Source organism: Ursus americanus, chromosome 14 (assembly GCF_024610735.1).
Source record: "Ursus americanus isolate L20-20 chromosome 14, mUrsAme1.1.p, whole genome shotgun sequence".
Classification (NCBI taxonomy): domain Eukaryota; kingdom Metazoa; phylum Chordata; class Mammalia; order Carnivora; family Ursidae; genus Ursus; species Ursus americanus.
In genome coordinates this window covers 50,710,410-50,729,951 of record NC_142140.1, presented here as the reverse complement: position 1 = coordinate 50,729,951, position 19,542 = coordinate 50,710,410, and the positions used below count along the sequence as shown (strand labels likewise).

At 60.0% G+C, this 19,542-nt stretch overlaps 1 protein-coding gene across 2 annotated transcripts; it reads left to right on the top strand.

The window, feature by feature from the left end:
- Nucleotides 1-274: 274 nt before the first annotated feature.
- Nucleotides 275-18,243, top strand: ZSWIM4 (zinc finger SWIM-type containing 4). Of its 2 annotated transcripts, none has more exons than XM_087867224.1 (14): nucleotides 275-685; nucleotides 2,680-2,881; nucleotides 4,345-4,701; nucleotides 5,336-5,415; nucleotides 5,588-5,738; nucleotides 6,594-6,761; nucleotides 7,289-7,651; nucleotides 8,979-9,116; nucleotides 9,427-9,681; nucleotides 10,245-10,380; nucleotides 12,603-12,757; nucleotides 14,056-14,219; nucleotides 15,755-15,836; nucleotides 16,231-18,243. In XM_087867224.1, exons 1-14 carry the CDS (start codon nucleotides 527-529, stop codon nucleotides 17,088-17,090), a joined length of 3,270 nt encoding a protein of 1,089 aa, XP_087723350.1. In that variant the 5' UTR covers nucleotides 275-526; the 3' UTR covers nucleotides 17,091-18,243. The 2 variants fall into 2 exon arrangements, with proteins under 2 accessions (XP_087723350.1, XP_045667964.2); XM_045812008.2 differs by having other exon boundaries at nucleotides 5,336-5,484.
- The last annotated feature ends 1,299 nt before the right edge of the window (nucleotides 18,244-19,542 follow it).

Sequence of the window (19,542 nt, the reverse complement as noted above, 5' to 3'; positions counted from 1 at the left end):
CCAGCCGGAGGGGGGCGGGAGAGGAATGTTGTGAATGAACCTAGGGCCCGCCCCGAAACTCCGCATAAGGCTTGCGCTGCGGGGGTCCTCCCACTGTGATTGGCCCCCGGCTCCCCATGATTGACAGCACCGCCCGATGAGCTCTCTGATTGGGCTTCCGCGAAAGGACAGGCAGCACATCTAACGAATGAACAGCGAGAACTTGGTGACGAGCCTGGTGGTGTAGCCAATAGCGGAGGAGAGCCTCGGAGGCCGAGGGGGGTGCCAATGGGGACGGGCGGCGGGGGCGGGACGACGGCGGAGGATAAAGCGGCGACTGAGGCAGCTTCATTGTTGTGAAGAGTCTTAAAGGGGCCGCATCACCCGGCCAGCCCAGAGCTGGGCTGGGGTGGGTGCGGCTGGGGTCCCGGGGCGGCCGAGCGCGGAAGACGTACTGGAAGGCGGGTAGGGGGCGCGGGAGCCGGCGACGCAAAGCGGGCATCGGACTGACCCCCCAACAGGCCCCGCCCCGGCCCCGGCCCGGCCGATGGACCCCCCCGCGGCCAAGCGGAGCCGGGGCTGCCCCGCGGGACCGGAGGAGCGCGATGCCGGGGCCGGGGCCGGGGCCGTGCGCGGCCGGGGCCGGCCCGAGGCGCTGTTGGACCTCAGTGCCAAGCGAGTAGCCGAGAGCTGGGCCTTCGAGCAGGTGACGGGGTGGGGGGGAGGGATGCACCCCCAACCCCTTCTCTGACATGCCTTCTCCTCCCCTGCCCAACCCCCAGCCTCCGGACCTGCCTGCATACGAGACACCCCCAGAGATCCCCTCCAGGATCCTTAAGTGCGCCCCGAAACACCCTCTCATCCTCTCATTTCACTCCTTCAAGCCCTGTGACCCACTCCCATTCCTCCTGCCATCCCTGCCCTCCAGCCCACAAGACGCAGGGATGTCCTCAGCGCCCTAGATCCTAGCTCAGGACACTTCCTTCTTTTCCTGCCCAGGGTCGTCGCACAACTCTGGGTACCCTCTTTTTCCACCTCATCCTCAGCTCCCAATTAAGGCACCCCATTCAATCCTCACTCCTCTTTCCAACTCCTACAAGCTACCCCCACTTGGGGGACACCCCCATCTCATCCCCTAGAGACTCCAGATCTCTGCCCCACACCCCCAGTAAAGAACTCCCCCATTTCTACAGATCCCAGGCTCAAGATACTCCTTTCTGTCCCCAGTCCGTGTGTCCAGAACCCACCTGTCCCCTAGAGAACCCCCCCATCCTTCCCTGGAGTCCTGCTCTCCTCCCTCAGTACTTCTGGGACCACCTCCCACCTGGGGCTGCCGAGCCCCTCCAGTGTCAGGGTACCCTCCCACATTCCCCCTATTTCCCCGATGCTCCCCCTCCCTCTGTCCGCCAGCCATTCTAGTCCTTCCATAGGTTGGCAGCAAGGGCAAGGTCTGGGTCACAGTACCTGTACAGGTGCGCCTGGAACCCCACCTGTGTAGTTTCTGGGGGTTCTGCCACGCTGCCCCAGGGCTGGGGCGGTTAGAGTCCCATTTTCCAGCCTCAGAGTGGGCCTCTGAGGAGTGGAGATGTGGCCTGGCCCAGACCCAGCCCTCTGCAGTCCCCATAGGCTCTGTCCTCTATGTGGCTTTGGGGGGTGTTCTTTGCTCCCTGGCCTCCCCAGAGTGAGGAAGTCTGCTGGGACTGATGAGTCTGGGCCAAGTGTAGATGGGGCAGGCTCTGATTCATGGCCTGGAAAATCCCTCCTTAGTCATCTGCCAACTGTCCCTGAGGCCTGCGCCAGTCACTGGTCCTCCCACTTCCCCCAGAAACCCAGGACTGGGCGCTCTGGGAGGTTGCTGCCCCTTTATTGTGCACGAGACACCCAGCATCATCCTAAAACCATCTCTGATGGTTCCCATGTACCTGCCCTTGGATCGGTCCTGGTGCTCGGAAAGCTCTTGCCCCTCAGAAGCTCCTGGAATCCTCCGCAGCCCTTTGGAGTTGTTGTTCTCCCTCCCACTTTGAGGCAACTGGAGCACAGAGAGGTTGAGAAACTTGCCCAAGGTCACTCAGCCAGTGAGTAGTAAGCCCTGATTGGAACCTTGGTTCAACCAGCTTGGTTCACTGCCCAAACCCCACAGGGTGGTGAGGACTCCCTCCCTTCCTGCAGGCCCTTGGAAGCTGAGAATGGAGCCTGTCTTGGGAGTTGGAGCTTGCCAGCTGTGAGACTGAGCAAGTGAATTCACCCCACTTCTGAGCCTCAGAGTCTCCAGGCTGCAAAATGGGGTGATAACTAGTATGACTGAGATGTTGCTATGAAAACATGATTCCCCATGTGTTATGGGGAATCACATGCTCACAGCATTTAGCATAGTGTAGCCTGAGAATATGGAGGCCAGATCATTATTCTTATCACTTTTGTCTTCCCTTTTCCCTTCAAAGCCTGGGAGGTGAGACTACGTTACATTAGGACCTGGGACCTGACATCCAGAAGGGAAGTAGTAGAAGGTTCTAGAATACTAAGTACAGGCCAGGTGTTATTGTAAGCGCTACACTCAAGAGGCAGGTGCTGTTAACATCCCCACCTCACACTTGAAAAAAACAAGCTCAGAGAGGCAAAGTGACTTGCCCAGAGTCCTACCGCTCATAAGTGGCAAAGCCAGGATTCAAGCCGGGTTCTAACCCACCACCCTTCCCGCAGGTGGAGGAGCGCTTCTCCCGGGTGCCAGAGCCGGTCCAGAAGCGCATAGTGTTCTGGTCATTCCCACGCAGTGAACGGGAGATCTGTATGTACTCGTCCCTGGGCTACCAGCCCCCGGAGGGCGAGCATGATGCCCGGGTGCCCTTCACCCGCGGACTGCACCTGCTGCAGAGCGGGGCCGTGGACCGCGTGCTGCAAGTGGGTGAGTGCTTGCCCCTACCCTTGCCAGGGAGGCCAGCAGATCCAGAGCAGGCATAGAGAAGGGAGTAGAGGGGGGCCTGGGCCGAGGGGAGGGGAGGTTCCAGACCTCTGGCTCCGATGCCCAGGGAGGGTTTTACAAGATACTGTGCACTTGGGATCAGAGATCTGCCTAGACCCAAGGCAGAGGGCTTAGATGGGGCTGGGGGGAAGGATGGTGAACCAGAAAGCGGGGGAGGGGCAGGGACCAGCTAAGGGTGGAGGACTGAGGCTATTTCTAGATCCTAGGTGGAGGGCCACTGTGGGGGTTGGGAACGGGATTCTGAGCTGAAGACAAGGGTGGTCCTGGAGTCCTCAGACGGCTTGACTGGCATGTGGGAGAAGAGGTGACAACGCAGGGAGGAAGGCGGGTCTGAGACAGCGCTGAGGAGCGATTTGTAAACCAGAAGTGAGAGGAGGTTTCAGACCTCTGACGGAGGGACCGGGTGATGCTGTGGGGCCGAGGTTTAGAGCCGGACATGAGAAGTAGTCTTAGACCTCAGGCAGAAGGACTCAGGTAGAAGTTGGGATCGGACGTTTAGGGATGGTCTCACATCTAAGGCAGCGAGACTTAGGTGGGAGCCTAGAGCAGAAGTTTAAGATCAGCTGTGAGGGGTGGCCTTAGACCTCAGGCAGTGGGGTCCAGGTGAGGGAAGGGGGCAGAGGTTTGGGACTAGAGGTGAAAGAGGATTCTAGACCTCAGGTAGTGTGGCTCAGAAGGGGACTGGTAGAGGTTGAAAGCGAGTAAGCCCAGGAACACTACATCTCCTAGCTGGAGGCGGGGGCTTGGCTAAGATGACCCTCCCTGAACTCTGTCAGCCTGGGGGCCCCCTTGCCTGGACATGGCCCAGCCCGCCACAGGCTTGGCCATCTTCGGCCGGTATGAGGAAGCCGCCGTCTCTGCATGACGCAGCCAGGGCTGGCTGGGGCCTGAGCTGCCCAACCAGTTGGATAAGCCTGGCATCTGGGCTCCCCGGGGGCCAGGGAGGGGCAGGGGGTGATGGGGTGGCCTGGCCCCTTGCCTGCCACATCAGCCCCTCACCCCCAAGTGGCATAGGCCTTGGGCATCTTCCCAGGAAGTTACTGAGCTCCTGGAGCCCAGGCCGTATCCACGGTAACCCAAGGGCTGAGAAAACCACCTTCCACATCATCGCTATAATATTCTTCAGAATCAGAACAGGAGCAAGCATTTATTTAGGACTTACTGTATGTCTACAGGGTTCTAAGCACTTACCGAATATTAGCTCATTGACTCCTCTTACAAACGCATGAGGAAGATGTCACTATCCTTTCCCTTTGGACAGCGAGGTTAAGTAGCTTGTGCTAGGTTACTCCATGGGATCTGCACCTGGAGCTTGCTGTGCCCTGTGGACGAGCCCTCCTATCTCCAGGGTGACACAGTGGCGGCTGACTTGGCTTTGGTCTTAGGGTTCCATCTGAGTGGAAACATCCGGGAGCTGGGGGGCCCTGGAGAGCCCGAGCGCCTCTACCACGTCTCCATCAGCTTTGACCGCTGCAAGATCACGTCTGTGAGCTGCGGCTGCGACAACCGCGACCTCTTCTACTGTGCCCACGTGGTGGCCCTGTCTCTGTACCGCATTCGGCACGCGCACCAGGTGGAGCTGCGGCTGCCCATCTCCGAGACGCTCTCGCAGATGAACAGAGACCAGCTGCAGAAGTTCGTGCAGTACCTTATCAGCGCCCACCACACCGAGGTGCTGCCCACCGCCCAGCGCCTGGCTGACGAGATCCTGCTGCTGGGGTCCGAGATCAACCTGGTGCACGGTAAGGGCCCCCCGGGGCCTGATGGGGGTGGCACCCGTCTTGGAGTCCTCGCGCCCCTGTGATCCTTGTGTGGTGGTGGGGAGAGCGCCGTTGCCTGAAGTCAAGGTCACACACCTACTAAGTGGCAGATCCTGGATCTGACCTGGCCCCGGGCATGGGGGAGCTTCAGCCCCAGGGTGGGGGTGCCCCGAGAGCACAGGAGCCGGCCTGAGTGTGGGTGGGTGGAGGGCATGAAGGGTATGTGTGGAGGTTGGTGGGTGTCAGGGGTGGGGTACAGATGGCGGATAGAGTGGCAGGTATTGTGAGCTCTTGGGAGAGTTTGGAGCTAAAGAGGTGGGCGGATGGGGTAGGATGGAGGGTGGGGGGCTGCATGAGCAGTGGGTGCGCGGATGGATAATTGAGGATGGCCATGGGGGGATGATGGGGTGCGGGGTGACCTGCTGTGTGGAAGAGCGGATGGGGGGGACGGATGGATGGTTAAGGAGGACGGTAGGTGAACGCAGATTTGGCAGGAAGTGACCGCGGGGCCGGTGGGAGGGGCTTTGATTGGGATCAAGGTGGACTGGTGGGGGTGGACAGAGGGGACTGGTGGGAGATTGGAAACCCCAGCCTCACTTTCCCTCCCTCCCGGCAGGTGCCCCAGACCCCACGGCGGGCGCAGGCATCGAGGACGCCAACTGCTGGCACCTGGACGAGGAGCAGATCCAGGAGCAGGTGAAGCAGCTGCTGGCCAACGGCGGCTACTATGGCGCCAGCCAGCAGCTGCGCTCCATGTTCTGCAAGGTGCTGCGCGGGCGCGGGGGGCGCGGAGGCCGGGGACTGGAGGCCCTGGCGCCGGCGCCCCGCCCCCTCCTCACCGCCCGGCCCTGCCCCCATCCGGTAACAGGTGCGGGAGATGCTGCGGATGCGGGACTCCAACGGGGCGCGCATGCTGATCCTTATGACCGAGCAGTTCCTGCAGGACCCGCGCCTGGCGCTGTGGCGGCAGCAGGGCGCTGGGATGACCGACAAGTGTCGACAGCTGTGGGACGAGCTGGGTGAGGCCTGGCCCGAGGCGCGAGGGGCGCAAGGGGGCTTGGGCGCCCGGCGGGCTCTGGCTACCAGGTCGTGCTCGCCGCACCGTCAGCGTCTGGCCCCTGGATCTCTTCCGAGTGCACTAGCACCTCTGGTGCGGGAGGCACTGTACGGGTGCCCGGGCTGGGCAGGAAGCAAGGGACTGAACCCCTGTGCTGGCGGAGCTGACACCCGGTGGGGCAGACAGATGCATTAGCCCTTTTCTGTAAGGGCAGATAACAATAGTCGCTTTGGCTTTGTGGGCCATTGGTCTCTGTCAGGGCTACTCAATCTTGCCCACTGTCGCAGAAAAGCAGCCACAGACATGCCACCAGATGGGCATGGCGGCATTCTAATAAAATTGCCTTTACAGGCACTGTTTATGGGCAGTTCATATAATTTTCACAAGTCACAAAATATTCCTCTGATGTATTTTTCCCCCACCATTTAGAAATGGAAAAGTAAATCTTAGCTTGCAGGTCATTCAAAACCAGGTGGCGGGTTCAATTTTATCCCGGGGCGGTAGTCTGCTGACCCCTGTGATACATGGTGGTAAGTGCTATAGGGGAAAAAATAGCCAGAGGAGTCTAACAGCCTGGGTTCGAATCCTGGCTTCCCTCTTCCCAGCTGTGTGCCCTTGAGCGACTGCTTTTACCTCTCTGTGCTGTAACGTGAAGAGACTGGGTTTTGCAGTTGCAACCTCAGAGGCTCGAGACGAGGGGTGAGCAGAGACCAGTGCCCAGCACACAGTAGGCGCTCCACACGTGTGTGTGGCTCCTGTTGGCGTGAACGCCGAGACTCCCTCCTGCCCATGTTCACCGGCTGCCCTCCGTCCCCAGGGGCCCTGTGGGTGTGTGTCGTCCTGAGCCCCCACTGCAAACCGGAGGAGCGGGTGAGCTGGCTCCAGCTGCTTGGCAAATGGGACCAGCTGGACGTGTGCCCACTGGAAGAGGGCAACTACTCTTTCGACGGGCCCAGCCTGCAGCCCACCATGGCCCTCAGCCCAGGTAGGAGAGGGGCCCGCAGCCCTTGCCTGTCCTCGCCACTAGGAGAGAGTGAGTGCCCAGGCAGGGGCGGCCGGCGGCTGGAGGCCCATGAAGTGAAATGCTTAAGACGCCGGTAGTTCTGGGCTGGTCTCCCAACTTGGCCTCCTCCTGGCCGTGGAGGCGGAGGTGGGGGTCCTGAGAGAAAAGGAAAAAGATACTGAGAAGAGAGAGGCAGAGATGGAGGGAGAGAGAGAAAGGGGGAGAGAGGCAGAGGGAAGAAAAAAGGAATGGAGTCCGGGGAGGGGGCAGGGCAGGCTGGACAGACACGGGGACGGTTATTCAGCCTCCATTGTCCATGGGCATGAAGGGCTATAATAGCTCCCCCAGCGCACACACACGTCTTTGAAAGGCTGTTTAAAGCATGTGGGGAGACGCCACCCCCATCGCTGTGCCCAGAGTCTAGTCCCGAGCTGGCGCTCGGTCAGGGGAGCTGGCCTCAGCCCGAGTGCTAGGGCCCCCTTACCGCCATGTGGGCGCCTCTCCCGCAGGCCCGGAGGAGGAGGAGGATGAAGAGGAGGAGGTGGTGGCCGCGGGTTCCCGCCACACCGTCTTCGGCCGTGCCCTCCAGGCCGGCTCTCTACACTGGAGTGACGCCCACCTCCAGAGGATCCTGGCCAGCGACTCCTATGGCCCCAGCCTCACAGGCAACGTGGGCAGTGAAAAGCCAACCTTTGACCCCCAGGGCCGCCCACTGTGGCTGGGCGAGCCCTTCCCCACCGCCTGCGCCCGTGTGGACACCCTGCGCGCCCACGGGTACCCCCGCCAGGCCCTGCGGCTGGCAAGTGCCATCGTCAACACACTCCGGCTGCAGCGGCGGCATCAGCTCGAGAGCTACAAGCAGCAGAAAAAAGGTGGGTGCCACGACCGTCCTATTCCCCCGGGGCTGTAGACATGGAGGCCGACTGCTGGGTGCGGTGGCACCCCTGACATCTGGGGGTTCCGCTCCGGGTCCCACCAGGAAAGCCAGGCCACCCGAAGGAGTCTTGAGCCAAAAAGAATTTAATACAGGGGATTGAGGGCTCACGAAAGTACCGGAAGCGCTGCGGGATTGAAAGTCAGGGAAGCCACACGCAGGTTCAAGAACTCGAACTTCAGAAGCGCAAGGATTGCAGTACCCGGGTGCCAGTGTGCTCAGCAGCCTACAGCCCCCGCTGGGGGGCCGCTCCCAAGAAAGCACTCAGGTTTTGCTGGCAAAACCTCCTGTCTGTGCCCTGCAGACAGCCGCACACCTGCTCACGGAGGCTGCGGGAGAATCAGGGCCTCCTCCTGTCCCAGCAACCGCGTCTCACACAAAGGAGCCTGGGACTCGTAGTTTCTAAGCCTCCAGCCCCTGTGGTACGGGGCAGGTGCCAGTCACAAGTCTTTCAGGAACAGGGACCCAGTGTGCCCAGATCTTCCAATTTTTCAAGACAGGCCAGCAATCTGCATTATGTGATGTGCAATTTACTGATTTTTTAAACATGGGCAACAAATTCAAATTTGTGTTAGGGAAAGAAAAGCCACACTGTGTGGGCCAAGAAAAGAACATGTTTGTGTTGGAGCTATGGGGAGGCAGGAGGGAGGCCACCAGTTTCGTTGTCTGGGGCTGATGGGTCAGTTATCGGGAAATTGCACCCTGAGTGTCATGGAACCCTGGGGGACCTGGGACCCCAGCAGAATCCAGCCCCAGTCTTGAGGCACAGGGAGAGCCCCCCCAGAGCAGGTGAGAGCTATGCTGACATCTTACAGAAGTATAAGAGTTTCCCAAGAGAAGGGGAGGGAGGAACAGCGTTCCAGGTAGCAGGAACAGCAGGGGCAGGAGCCCAGGGGCAGGAAAGAGCCAGGCTCATGGGAGGAGATTGGAGAATGGGGCTTTCAGATGGGGCAGGTGGCCCCTGAAAGCTCTGAAAGCCAGGTGGGCTCAAGAGAGGTGGGAGGGAGGAGAAAGTCCGTGGGTGCATATTTTCGAAAGCACCCAGTTTCACTCCTGTGTCCCTGCCCGGCCGAGGTCTGGCTGTGGGACAGGAGGCCAAGGCTTTGGGGGTGAGGACTGCTACAGATCTCACGGGCAGACAGGATAGCTGCTGGGTGGGCGTGTAGTGGGCGGGCACTGGGAGGCTGGGCTGGGGGTTGGAGGAGAGAAGCCCCCCTACCTAGACTTGTGGGGAGCAGGCACTGAGCCCCTCAAACTGCCTGCAGAGCTGCTGCAGAAAGGTAACACCTGCATCACCAACACGGAAGGATGGGTGGGCCACCCCTTGGACCCCATTGGCTGCCTCTGCAGGGCGCTCCTGGAAGCCTGCCGCCTGGAGGAGGAGACCCTCGCCCTTTACCCAGGTACCCACATTGGGGCCCCCAGCGAGGAAATGGGACATTTCCCCTTCCCCCTCCCCAGCCCAGAACCCCGAGAAAGTGGGGCCACGCTCTTCTCCTTGGTCAGGTCACAGCCCCTGGCCAGTGCCAGGAGCCAACAGACTTCGCTCCTCCTGAAAGCAAGGCCACCACAGACCCAGCTATCTGCTGGTAGAAGGTGTCTGGTCAGTGCTGGGAGCTGCTGGGTTCCCCCCTAAACCCAAGCGCCCAGTCTCCATGTTTGAGTTGAAGAGCCCCGCCCCCCTCCAGCGACCCTGGTACCCGTTTCCCACAGACTCGGGCCCCGAGAAGCGGAAGGCAGCCTACCAGCACGTGCCGGTGCCCGGGAGCCCCGGGGAGTCCTACTTGGCGCTGGCCCTGGAGGTGGCCCTGCTGGGCCTGGGACAGCAGCGGGCCCTGCCCGAGGGACTGTACGCTCAGGACAAGGTGGTGCGCAGTGAGGAGCAGCTGCTGGCCCTGCTGGAGGAGGTGGAGCTGGACGAGCGGCTGGTGCAGGTGCTGCGCAAGCAGGCGGGGCTGCTGCTGGAAGGTGAGGCCCCGCCCCCAGACCGGGGCTGGGGGGGAGGGGTCCTGCCCCTGTCCTCTAGTGGCCTGGTGGCTGCTGGATCAGGAGGCCACTTCTGCTGGCCCTTACAGTTCGCTGCTACCTGGGCAGTGCCTAAAAGGTGCGATCAGCCCTTGGCTCACTCACTAGATAGTGCCGGCGGCCAATACTGCGGGGGGGGGGGGGGTCGGGGGGCGGGGGGAAGAGGCCCCGCCCCTCGCTCCTCAGCATCAAGGAGCTGGTCCTTGAGAGGCCCCACCCCTGGAGCCGGCGTAGCCCCACCTCCACCTTCCGGCCCCGCCTTGTCTCTGCGTCCGGCCGCCTTCCCAGGGGTGTCCAGGGTGTCCTCTTTGGATTTTCCCGTGCTTTTCTGTCTCCGCCCTGCACCAGCCCCCCACCCCTACCCCCGGGACCTCTCCAGCCCCCGGCCCCAGCCACTCTATCCTGGGGCCAGCCCGTCCCCTCCTCAGAGCCTGGGGTGTGGGGAGACCTGGGGAGGGGTGCAGATGAGCCCTCGCCGGGGGGCTGAGCTCAGGATGCCCCTGCAGGGGGTCCGTTCAGCGGCTTCGGAGAGGTGCTGTTCCGGGAGAGCGTGCCCATGCACACCTGTGCCCGCTACCTGTTCACCGCGCTGCTGCCCCACGACCCCGACCTGGCCTACCGCCTGGCGCTGAGGGCCATGAGGTGAGAATGGGCCGCTGGGGACTGGGCAGGATCGGAGGGTGAGCGTCGCCCTCAGAGCCCCATCCTCCCGCCTGAACTCACAAGCCGGTTAATCCCACCTCCCTCAGGCGGGCATCCGGGTTGCCCTGTGCTTTTTAAATATACACGTGTGGTAGTATTCCGAATTTGAGGGGGATCCACATGGCACAGAATTCAGAGCTCTTCTCCAAACATTTCTGACCCCACTTACCCAAGTCTCTCTGGAGACAAGCAGTGTCACCACTTTCTTCTTATCTATACCCCAACAATCAAGATTTCTGCAAACCCGTAATCTGGAAATTGAAGGCTAGTCTTCCTTTTACACCCACGATGCATCCTGTGTCTGTTCCTTGCACCTTATTTTCACTGAACTTGGCATCTTAAAGGTTTGGTTGTATCACATAGCATGTGAACTGCTTTAAGGATGTACCAGAAAAGAACCAATTTAGAGTTGACAGACAACGGCCACTCTTTCCCAAAAAAATGTTGCTATGAATAACCTTATCATTTCACACATAGCAGCTGAACACAGAAGCAGTTTGTAAAGGCCCTCTGGGTAGGACACCATGCCCAGCAAATAAGGTGAGTTCTGTCCCCGGTCTCTGATGCCATCATCCGGAGATACCTCTTAGCAATTTAGGGTGCATCTTTCCAGAATATTTGGAAAGAGTAATCTGTGAAAGGCTGTGATTTCCAAGCCAGGAACCAGCACAGGACAACCCATGGGCCAGACATGGCCTGCCACGTGTTAAACCCATGAGATCAGATCAGGTTTTTATATTTTTAAGTGTTTGAAAATAAATCAAAAGAATATTCTGTGACACATGGAAAGTATATGAAACTCGAGTTCCAGTGTCCAGCAATAAAGTTTTATTGGCACATAGCACGGCCATTCATTTACATAGTGTCTGGGCTACTTTTGTGTGGCAGTGGCAGAGTTGAGTGGTTGTGACAGAGACCAAATGGCCCACCTGGGAGCCGAAAATATTGACTGTCTGAATCTGTGCAAAACCAAAAACGGTGCTGATCCCTGGTCCAGATCCATGACTCAGATTACCTTATGTAATCTTTTTTTTTTTTTTAAGATTTTAATTATGTATTTGAGAGAGAGAGCGAGCATGAGCATGGCAGAGGCAGACTCCCTGCTGAGTGGGGAGCCCAACAAGGGGCTCGATCCTAGGACCCTGAGATCGTGCCCTGAGCCAAAGGCAGATGCGTCACTGACTGAGCCCCCTGGGCGCCCCTGCCTCATGTAATCTTACCAGCCTAGAGAAATAAGCATGTTTACCCCCATTTTACACATAGATGTGTTTAAGGTGTGTCCAAAGTCACATATCGAGAATTTTGGTAATATTCGAAACCAGAATAGTCTTGCCTCCGGTTGCATGCTGTTGATCCCATCTAACAACTTGGAAGAACTTTCTAAATATGAAATAGGTATATAGAGAGTGGGCCGTCTAGCAATATTCCCCTAGTGGGCGTGTAAAGTCATTCCAAAAACCTTTGTTGTCCGGCTGCCCACTGTGTTTGGGGCATTGTTCTGGCTGCGGGAAATGCAGCAGTGAATAAAATAGTCAAAGTGCCTGCCCCCATGGAGCTGACAAGTTTTAGTGAGGGAGATAAAATAATAAATTATTTTAAATAAATATTAATAGATAAACTATGTTGTGTGTCAGGGGGTGACCTATAGCAGAGAAGGCCTGGGAGAAGTTGGGAGTGGGAATTTCACATGTGGGGGTGTCAAGGAAGAAGCCACTGAAAAATATTTGAGTAAAGCCTTGAGGGAGGTGAGGGAGAAGCTGCAAGGATGTCTGGGAAAGAGTGTTCCTGGCAGCGGGAAGAGCATATGCAAAGGCCCTGAGGTAGGACGGTGCCTGGTTTATGTGAAGGGCCTTGAGGGGAAGAGTGGCTGGAGCAGAGTGAGAACGGGAAGGGGGGTGACTGAAGGACTACGGGGTGCCTGCAGCAGGACACAGTCTCCTCACATTTTTATCAGCCCTTGGTGCATGAAGAGAGCGTTGTTGATTTAATCCACCTCCAAGGGCTAAGCACAAACAGTACTCCAGTGGACAGCCGGCACACACATCTTCCGTCTGCCTGCGTGCCCGTGGCTTTGCCGGCCCAAGCAGGGGGGCTGCAGCTGAGGCTAGAGGCCCCAGCCTCCTCTCACCAGGGGCTTGCTTCTCGCCCTCCGCCCCCACCAGGCTGCCTGTCCTGGAGACGGCGTTTCGAGCCGGAGAACCTCACCCCAACCCTCTAGACTCCATCATGAGCAACCGCTTCCCCCGCTGGTTCATCCTTGGCCACCTGGAGACGCGCCAGTGCGAGCTGGCCTCTGCCATGCTGACAGCTGCCAAGGGTGAGGGCGGAGGCTGCCCCCTGTCCCCCCCTCCCCCGCCCGGTCCTCCTCTGCCTTCTCTTTCCTCCTTACCCTCATCCCTTCCCTCCTCTTTTTATCCTTTCACCAAATTTCAGTTTTCCTTGAGCACTTTCTGGATGGACCAGGCACTGTCCCAGGTGCTGAGGAGTGAACAATGCTGTTCCAAGGCCTGTGCCATCTGGTGTTCCATGGGGGGGCGGGGAGCATGGGCAGACCCTAAACAAGGTCAAACACTTAGTGACGTCACGCAGTGAGCAAGAAAGTAACAAGGGCCATGGAGGGGGAAAAGCAGACGAGCACTTAAGCCTAGAAGGCAGAGCTATTGCCTGCGTCTGGCATGCCCGGCACCTTGAGCCGCCCTAACAGCCTGGCAGACCAGGCAGCTTCAACCACAGATTTATCTCCTCAGCTCTGGAGGCTGGGAGTCCAAAGTCAGGGTGCCGGCAGGGTGGGTTCCCAGGGAGGATTCTTCCTGGCCTGCGGATGGGCCACTCTCCTGCTGTGTCTTCACAAGGCGGGGAAAGGAGTGCTCCCGGTTGATTTCTTCCTTTTCTTGGGAGGACACTCAAGCCCTCGTGGCGTCCTGCCCTCGACTCCGCCCCAAGCTGAATGCCTCCTGAAGTCCCCACCTGCATACCATCATGCTGGGGATTAGGGCTTACCCATTAATGTGGGGAGGGTTCAGTACAGGCACGGAGAGCATTCCAGGCAGAGGGAACAGCCTGTTCAAAGGCCCTGTGGCTGGACAGTGCCTAGTATGTTTGAGGAACAGAGGAAGTGTGTGGCTGGAGCGAAGTGACAGAACTGTAGGATCTGGGCCAGCGATAATAGCCATCAAAGCTCACATTTGTATAGCTCTTGCCACATGAAAACCTCTCAAGTAGGGGCTCACCGTGGGCCTGGCAGGCAAGTACCGTTGTGTTGGTATAGCCCATTTCACAGATGGGGCAGCTGAGGCACAGGAAGGTCAAGCGACTTGCTGGGCATCATGTAGCTAGTGGATGGTGGGGCAGGGATTGAACCCTGGTGTTCTGGGTCCCGAATCACTGCCCTTGACAATTAGGGGTCCCTTGGTGGCTTTCTCCTGCCGGGTGGGGGGATAGAGGAGACGAGACAGGGTGCCAAGGGGGGTCTGGATCTTCCCAGAACCACTGCCAGCTGCCCCTGCCTCCTCGCACGTGTGCACCTGGTGGAGGGACCTGCGCGAGCAGGTCGGGCAGCAGCAGGGGCTGGTGCCGGCTGTGCCAACCGTGCCCCCCTCTCTCCTTCCACCCCAGGGGACCCCAAGTGGCTGCATGCGGTACTGGGCTCCATCCAGCAGAACATCCACTCGCCCGCCCTGCTGTTCAAGCTGGCGCAGGACGCCTGCAAAACGGCCACCCCGGCCAGTGTGCCTCCCGACACCACGCTGCTGGGCATCGCGCTGGAACTGGGCCTGCAGGTGAGCGTCAGAGGGGGGATGCTGCCCAAGGACAGCCCTCAGCGTGAGCGGCACTCCTGGGAGGAAGGGTCCCCGGAAGGAGGCCCTGGGGTCCCCAGTGGGGGATGGGCCTGTGAATGAGGGACTCAGGTGATGGAGTCTGAAGTGAGCATCCCCTCCTGGGGGTGTGGCTGAGGACGAGGACGCGGGTCCCAGGTCCTTCAGGTGAGTGCGTGGGCCACGAGAAGAAGCCGTGCCTCAAGTGCTGGCCTTGGGGTGAGGCCTGGAGCTGGGGTGCCCACTGTTAGGGACCATGTGGTGGGGGGGGGGGCGAAGCCTGTAAGGGACCTGCCTGGAAGGAAAGCCTGGGGGGGAGGGGCGGGGCCGGGGGGAGGGGCCTGAAGGTGAGACACCGCCTCTGCCTATCAGGTCTGGTTGAAAGTCCTTGAGGCAGGGCCTGCGAGTTGGGGCCGTCCCCAGGGCTCAGGCAAAGGCTGTCCTGCTGGGGCACGTCAGAGGCCAGCATGGGTGCTGCCTGTAGGTGAGGAGTCGGCTACAGGGTGTGGGACCTGGAGGGGGCGGGGCCTCAGAGTGTGGCCCGAGGAAAGTAAGAATGGAGAACAGTTTGGGGCAGGCTTGCAGGATGGGGTGGGACCTTCCCAGCTAGAAGGGGGCCTGCAGAAGGTAGAATTGGGCGATGAGTCCGGAACAACCTCCTGTGGGAAAGTGGAATCATAGTAGGGGGTCTGGGAGAGGTGAGATGAGGGTGACCCACTCCTTAGGAACTTCCAGAAGGCAGAGTCCAACAGACAGGACCTGGGGAGGGGGCCTGGGGGAGAGGCAAGCAGGGAAGGTGCTTATTGGGGAGTAGGACCCCAAGAAGGTGGGGCCTGGAGGGCAAGTGCTTTGTTTGGGGGCCACAGGGGGGGGCTCTGCTGACAAGAAGCATGGAACTTTCCAGAGAGAAGGGGCAGGTTGGATTGTTGTCTGGGGTAGGCGCCACAGGGCCTCAGGGTAACACCCTCAATAATAACAACAGCAACGGCTGGCATGGGCCGAGCGCTTGGAAGCAACACTGTGCGAGATCTTTTTTTTTTTAAACAAATTTATTTTTTATTTTATTTTATTTTTTAAGATTTTATTTGAGAGAGAGCGAGCACGAGCGGGAGGGGCAGAGGGAGAAGGAAAGGTAGAAGCAGACTCCCCGCGGAGCAGGGAGCCCGACAGAGGGCTCGATCCCAGGACCCCGAGGCCATGACCTGAGCCGAAGGCAGCTGCTCAACCGACTGAGCCACCCAGGCGCCCCCATATGAGATCTTTACCTGAAAATTTGCACTGAATTCTCAGAAGAGAGCCCTGAGGTAGAGGTTTTGAATTCCCATTTTCTAGAGGAGGAAACTGAAGGCCCAGGTAGGTGAGGCCACTTGTCCAGAACACGTGGCTCACCGCCGATTTAGCACTTAACGCCCCAGTGTCCCGGGCCCCTCAGGATCCCCGATCCCCTGGGTAGGCCAGCGCGAGGTTTTGGGTGATCTTCTCCGCCCCACATGCCGCAGGTGATGCGGATGACCCTGAACACCATGACCTGGAGGCGGCGGGAGATGGTGCGGTGGCTGGTGGGCTGTGCCACAGAGATCGGTGAGTCCCCGAGTGAGCCTGCTACCCCTCGCCGTGTGCGGCGAGAAGCAGAGCCTTTGCCGTGGCTCTAGCCCGAGCTCAGGGCTACGCTGCTGGGGAGGCGAGTTGGGGGTATAGAGCTGAACAAAGGCCTGGAAGCTGGCCAGGCTGAAGTGGCTTGGAGAAGGGACAGGAGCCCCGAAGTGTAGCCCCCCACACACACTTCCCACCCAGTCCGGCCGCCCCCTGCTCCTTTGGAAGGTGAAGTGCAGTTTCTGTCAAGCTCGGGCTAGAAGCAGAGGGCTTGTGTCTTCAGCCCTGGCGGGTGGGGTTGGCGGCCTGAGGGCAAACCCCTGCCCACCCGTGTTGTCCCTGCCCTTCTTCCTGGCCAGCTTTGCCTTCTTGCCTCCCCCAGGCCCACAAGCCCTGATGAATATCATGCAGAACTGGTACTCCTTATTCACACCGGTGGAGGCCGCCACCATCGTGGCGGTGACGGGCACCACGCATGCCACGCTGTCGCGGCTGCAGCTGGACGCACCCCGGCGGGAGGAGCTCTGGGCCTGTGCGCGCACCCTGGCCTTGCAGTGCGCCATGAAAGACCCGCAGAACTGTGCCCTGCCCGCCCTCACCCTTTGTGAGAAGAACCACGCAGCCTTCGAGGCCGCCTACCAGATCGTGCTGGACGCCGCGGCCGGCGGCCTGGGCCACGCTCACCTCTTCACCGTGGCCCGCTACATGGAGCACCGCGGCCTACCGCTGCGGGCCTACAAGCTGGCCACACTGGCCCTGGCACAGCTAAGCATCGCCTTCAACCAGGACAGCCACCCCGCCGTCAATGACGTGCTCTGGGCCTGCTCGCTCAGCCACTCGCTGGGCCGCCACGAGCTGTCCGCCATCGTCCCCCTCATCATCCGCAGCATCCACTGTGCCCCCATGCTGTCTGACATCCTGCGCCGCTGGACCCTCTCAGCACCTGGCCTGGGGCCCCTGGGGGCCCGCCGGGCCGCCAAGCCCCTGGGCGCCGACCGGGCACCGCTCTGCCAGCTCCTGGATGCCGCGGTGGCGGCCTACATCGCCACCAGCCACTCCCGCCTCACGCACATCAGCCCGCGGCACTACGGCGACTTCATCGAGTTCCTGGGCCAGGCCCGTGAGACCTTCCTGCTGGCGCCTGATGGGCACCTGCAATTCGCCCAGTTCTTGGAGAACCTCAAACAGACCTACAAGGGCAAGAAGAAGCTCATGCTCTTGGTGCGGGAGCGCTTTGGCTGAGGGGCGGCGGGCGGTGGCGGGGACCCCCTTGCCCCTGCTTCTGCGGCACCAGCTCTCCATCAGGGGCCTCGACACTGGAGGCCCATGTGGCATTTCAGTATTAAGTCAGGGAAGGAGCCCGACTGGAGCTAGGTAGTCTTGCCTGCCCTCCCCCCAAGCCCTGCTGGAGGGGGGACGTGGGGGGGGGACGTCCTGCCACATGCGTGCCTAGGAGTGTGCGAGCGAGTGTGCGAGACGCAAGGATCCGAAGCCATACCACCACCCAGAGGCCTGGAAGGGGGTGTGTGCTTGGGCAGCTGGTATGACCCCCGCCTTGGGCACCCCAAAAGCAATAGGCAAGCTCTCCTTCCCCAAACTCACAGGTCTGGCTTGGACTGGGGGTGGAGGTGGGGGCTGCAAGGCAGGACTTTCCATAAACTGGCTCTTAAAGTCAATGTAGCAGACCCTCCCCACGCCCCACTCTGGGTGTCCAGGGGACTTGTGTTAGGGGTCTAAATCTCCTTTTATACCCTCCTGTCACTGCCTCAGGGGCCCCATTCCGCAGCCCTATGCCTGCGCCAGGCTGCCCAGCTGGGACCGCGATGGCTCATCCCCACTGAAGGATTTAAGGAGGCCTCAGGCCTCAGTCACATACCTCACCCCCCGTCCAGCCAGGACTCCCATTTCCGAGGATGCCAGGATCCCAGGGCGGGCTTGAGGGGTCACTACTGTCCCTCCCCCCTACCTGCTAGTCACTGGACATACAACTCAGGAACTGAGCCAGGCTCATGCTGTCCTCCAACCCTGGGGTTGGGGGAGACAAGCCCAGGAGAGCCAGGGACCCCCACCCCAGATCTGGAAAGGAGAGTGGTTGGCATCTTGACGTTTTCTGGCTCTGGCTCTGGCTCTGCCTTTCTCCTCCTCCATGTCCCTGCTCCACCCCTTCATCTTACTCTCCCTTTCCATATTTCCCTCTATTTCGCCTTTCTATTTGTGGCTCTGAATCTCAGCTGCTGTCTCTCTTGGGTCTCCCTTGCCCCACCTTGGCCCAGGGAGGAGGAGGGAGTGTCCCGCCCCGATCACCCCCCTCTGTCTTTTCTTCTCTTGTAATTAAGGACAAAATCATGTCATTTTGTAACTTTTTTTCTATTTATTGAACGGTATATTGTATTTCCTTTTTCCTTTTTTTTTTTTTTAATATCGAACACAGCTTTTGAGACTGAGGTGTGTCCCCTCCCCCCCACCAGGGCTCCCTGGTCCCTCCACAGAAAATCTCCAGCCTTGGCTGCTTGGGGCACAACTTGAAGCGAGGGGTGGAAGGGGAGCAGACTGCTGGTTTCACCCAGTGGCTCTAGTGTAGATACTAGCAGAGAGGGCAAACCCCAAGAGGAGTGCTTTATACCTGTCACCTGTTACAACGCCTGTCCCAACGGCCGTACGAGTCGGGAGGAATATCCTTCCCATTTTACAGACGAGAAAACTGGGGTTCCAAAGCTAAAGGAAAGGGTACCCGTTTTAGGAAGAGGCAGAGCTGTAATCCGTACTAGGCTCCAGGCTGGAGCCGCGGACCCTGCCCAGCTCAGCTGCATGGCCCTTGCACTGCTGGGAATGGCCACTAGGGGGTGTCCTGGCTCCAGACACCGCTACTGGGGATACTTGTCTCCCAAGTTGCTGAGTACGGGGGCCGTGTCAAGTGCTGGGTGCACCTGGGTGGGGAAGACACACCCTCCCCAAACCCACCCGCAAACACCCTCCCGAAGATGGGAATCCTGGGCTTGGGCTAAGCTTTGGTGGGCGGGCTCCGACGTTGGCGAGAAAGGAGGGTGGGCGTGGTCAGTAAGGGGCGCGGCCCGGGTGCGGCCCTGGACTCCTACGCCGCAGAGGAGACTCTCCAGTCCCCAAATAGAGGGAGCGGTGTGGTCTGGGGGACTGCAAAGAAGGTCCTCAGTTGCTGGCTCCCTGAGAAGCAGGACCTCCCTTGGGATCTGCCTGTCTTTGGAGAGTGACAGATGGATGAACAAAGTGTGTCTGGGTCACTGTCAGGGCCGGGGCAGGCGAGGACAAGCTTCCCGGAGGGGCGGGGCACAGCGCTGTGCTGGGTGGGGCTGGCCGCTAGAGGGCGCCTAGGCGGCGCGCGCAGTCGTGGGCGGAGTATCGGCAGCGCTGGGCACAGCGATTGGCTCGTGGCGACGCCCTCCGCCAAAGAGGACCAATTGGAGACGGACCCATCTCCCGCCCCGCTTCGCCTCTCCTGTTCCCGCAGGTCTGTGCCAGCGGACTCCAGCTGGCCGGCGTGCTCCTTTGCGCCGCCTGGAGGCCTGCTTGGGTAGAGGTGGCGGTCCCGGAGTGCCTGGCGTTTCCTTCGCCCTGTAGGCTCAGCTGCCTGCAGATGCTGTCCTCGGACTTGCCTCGCACCCCCGCCTCCTTACCGTGCCCCTCAGCTCCCCCTTGGGCCCGGGGATTCCTTCGTGAC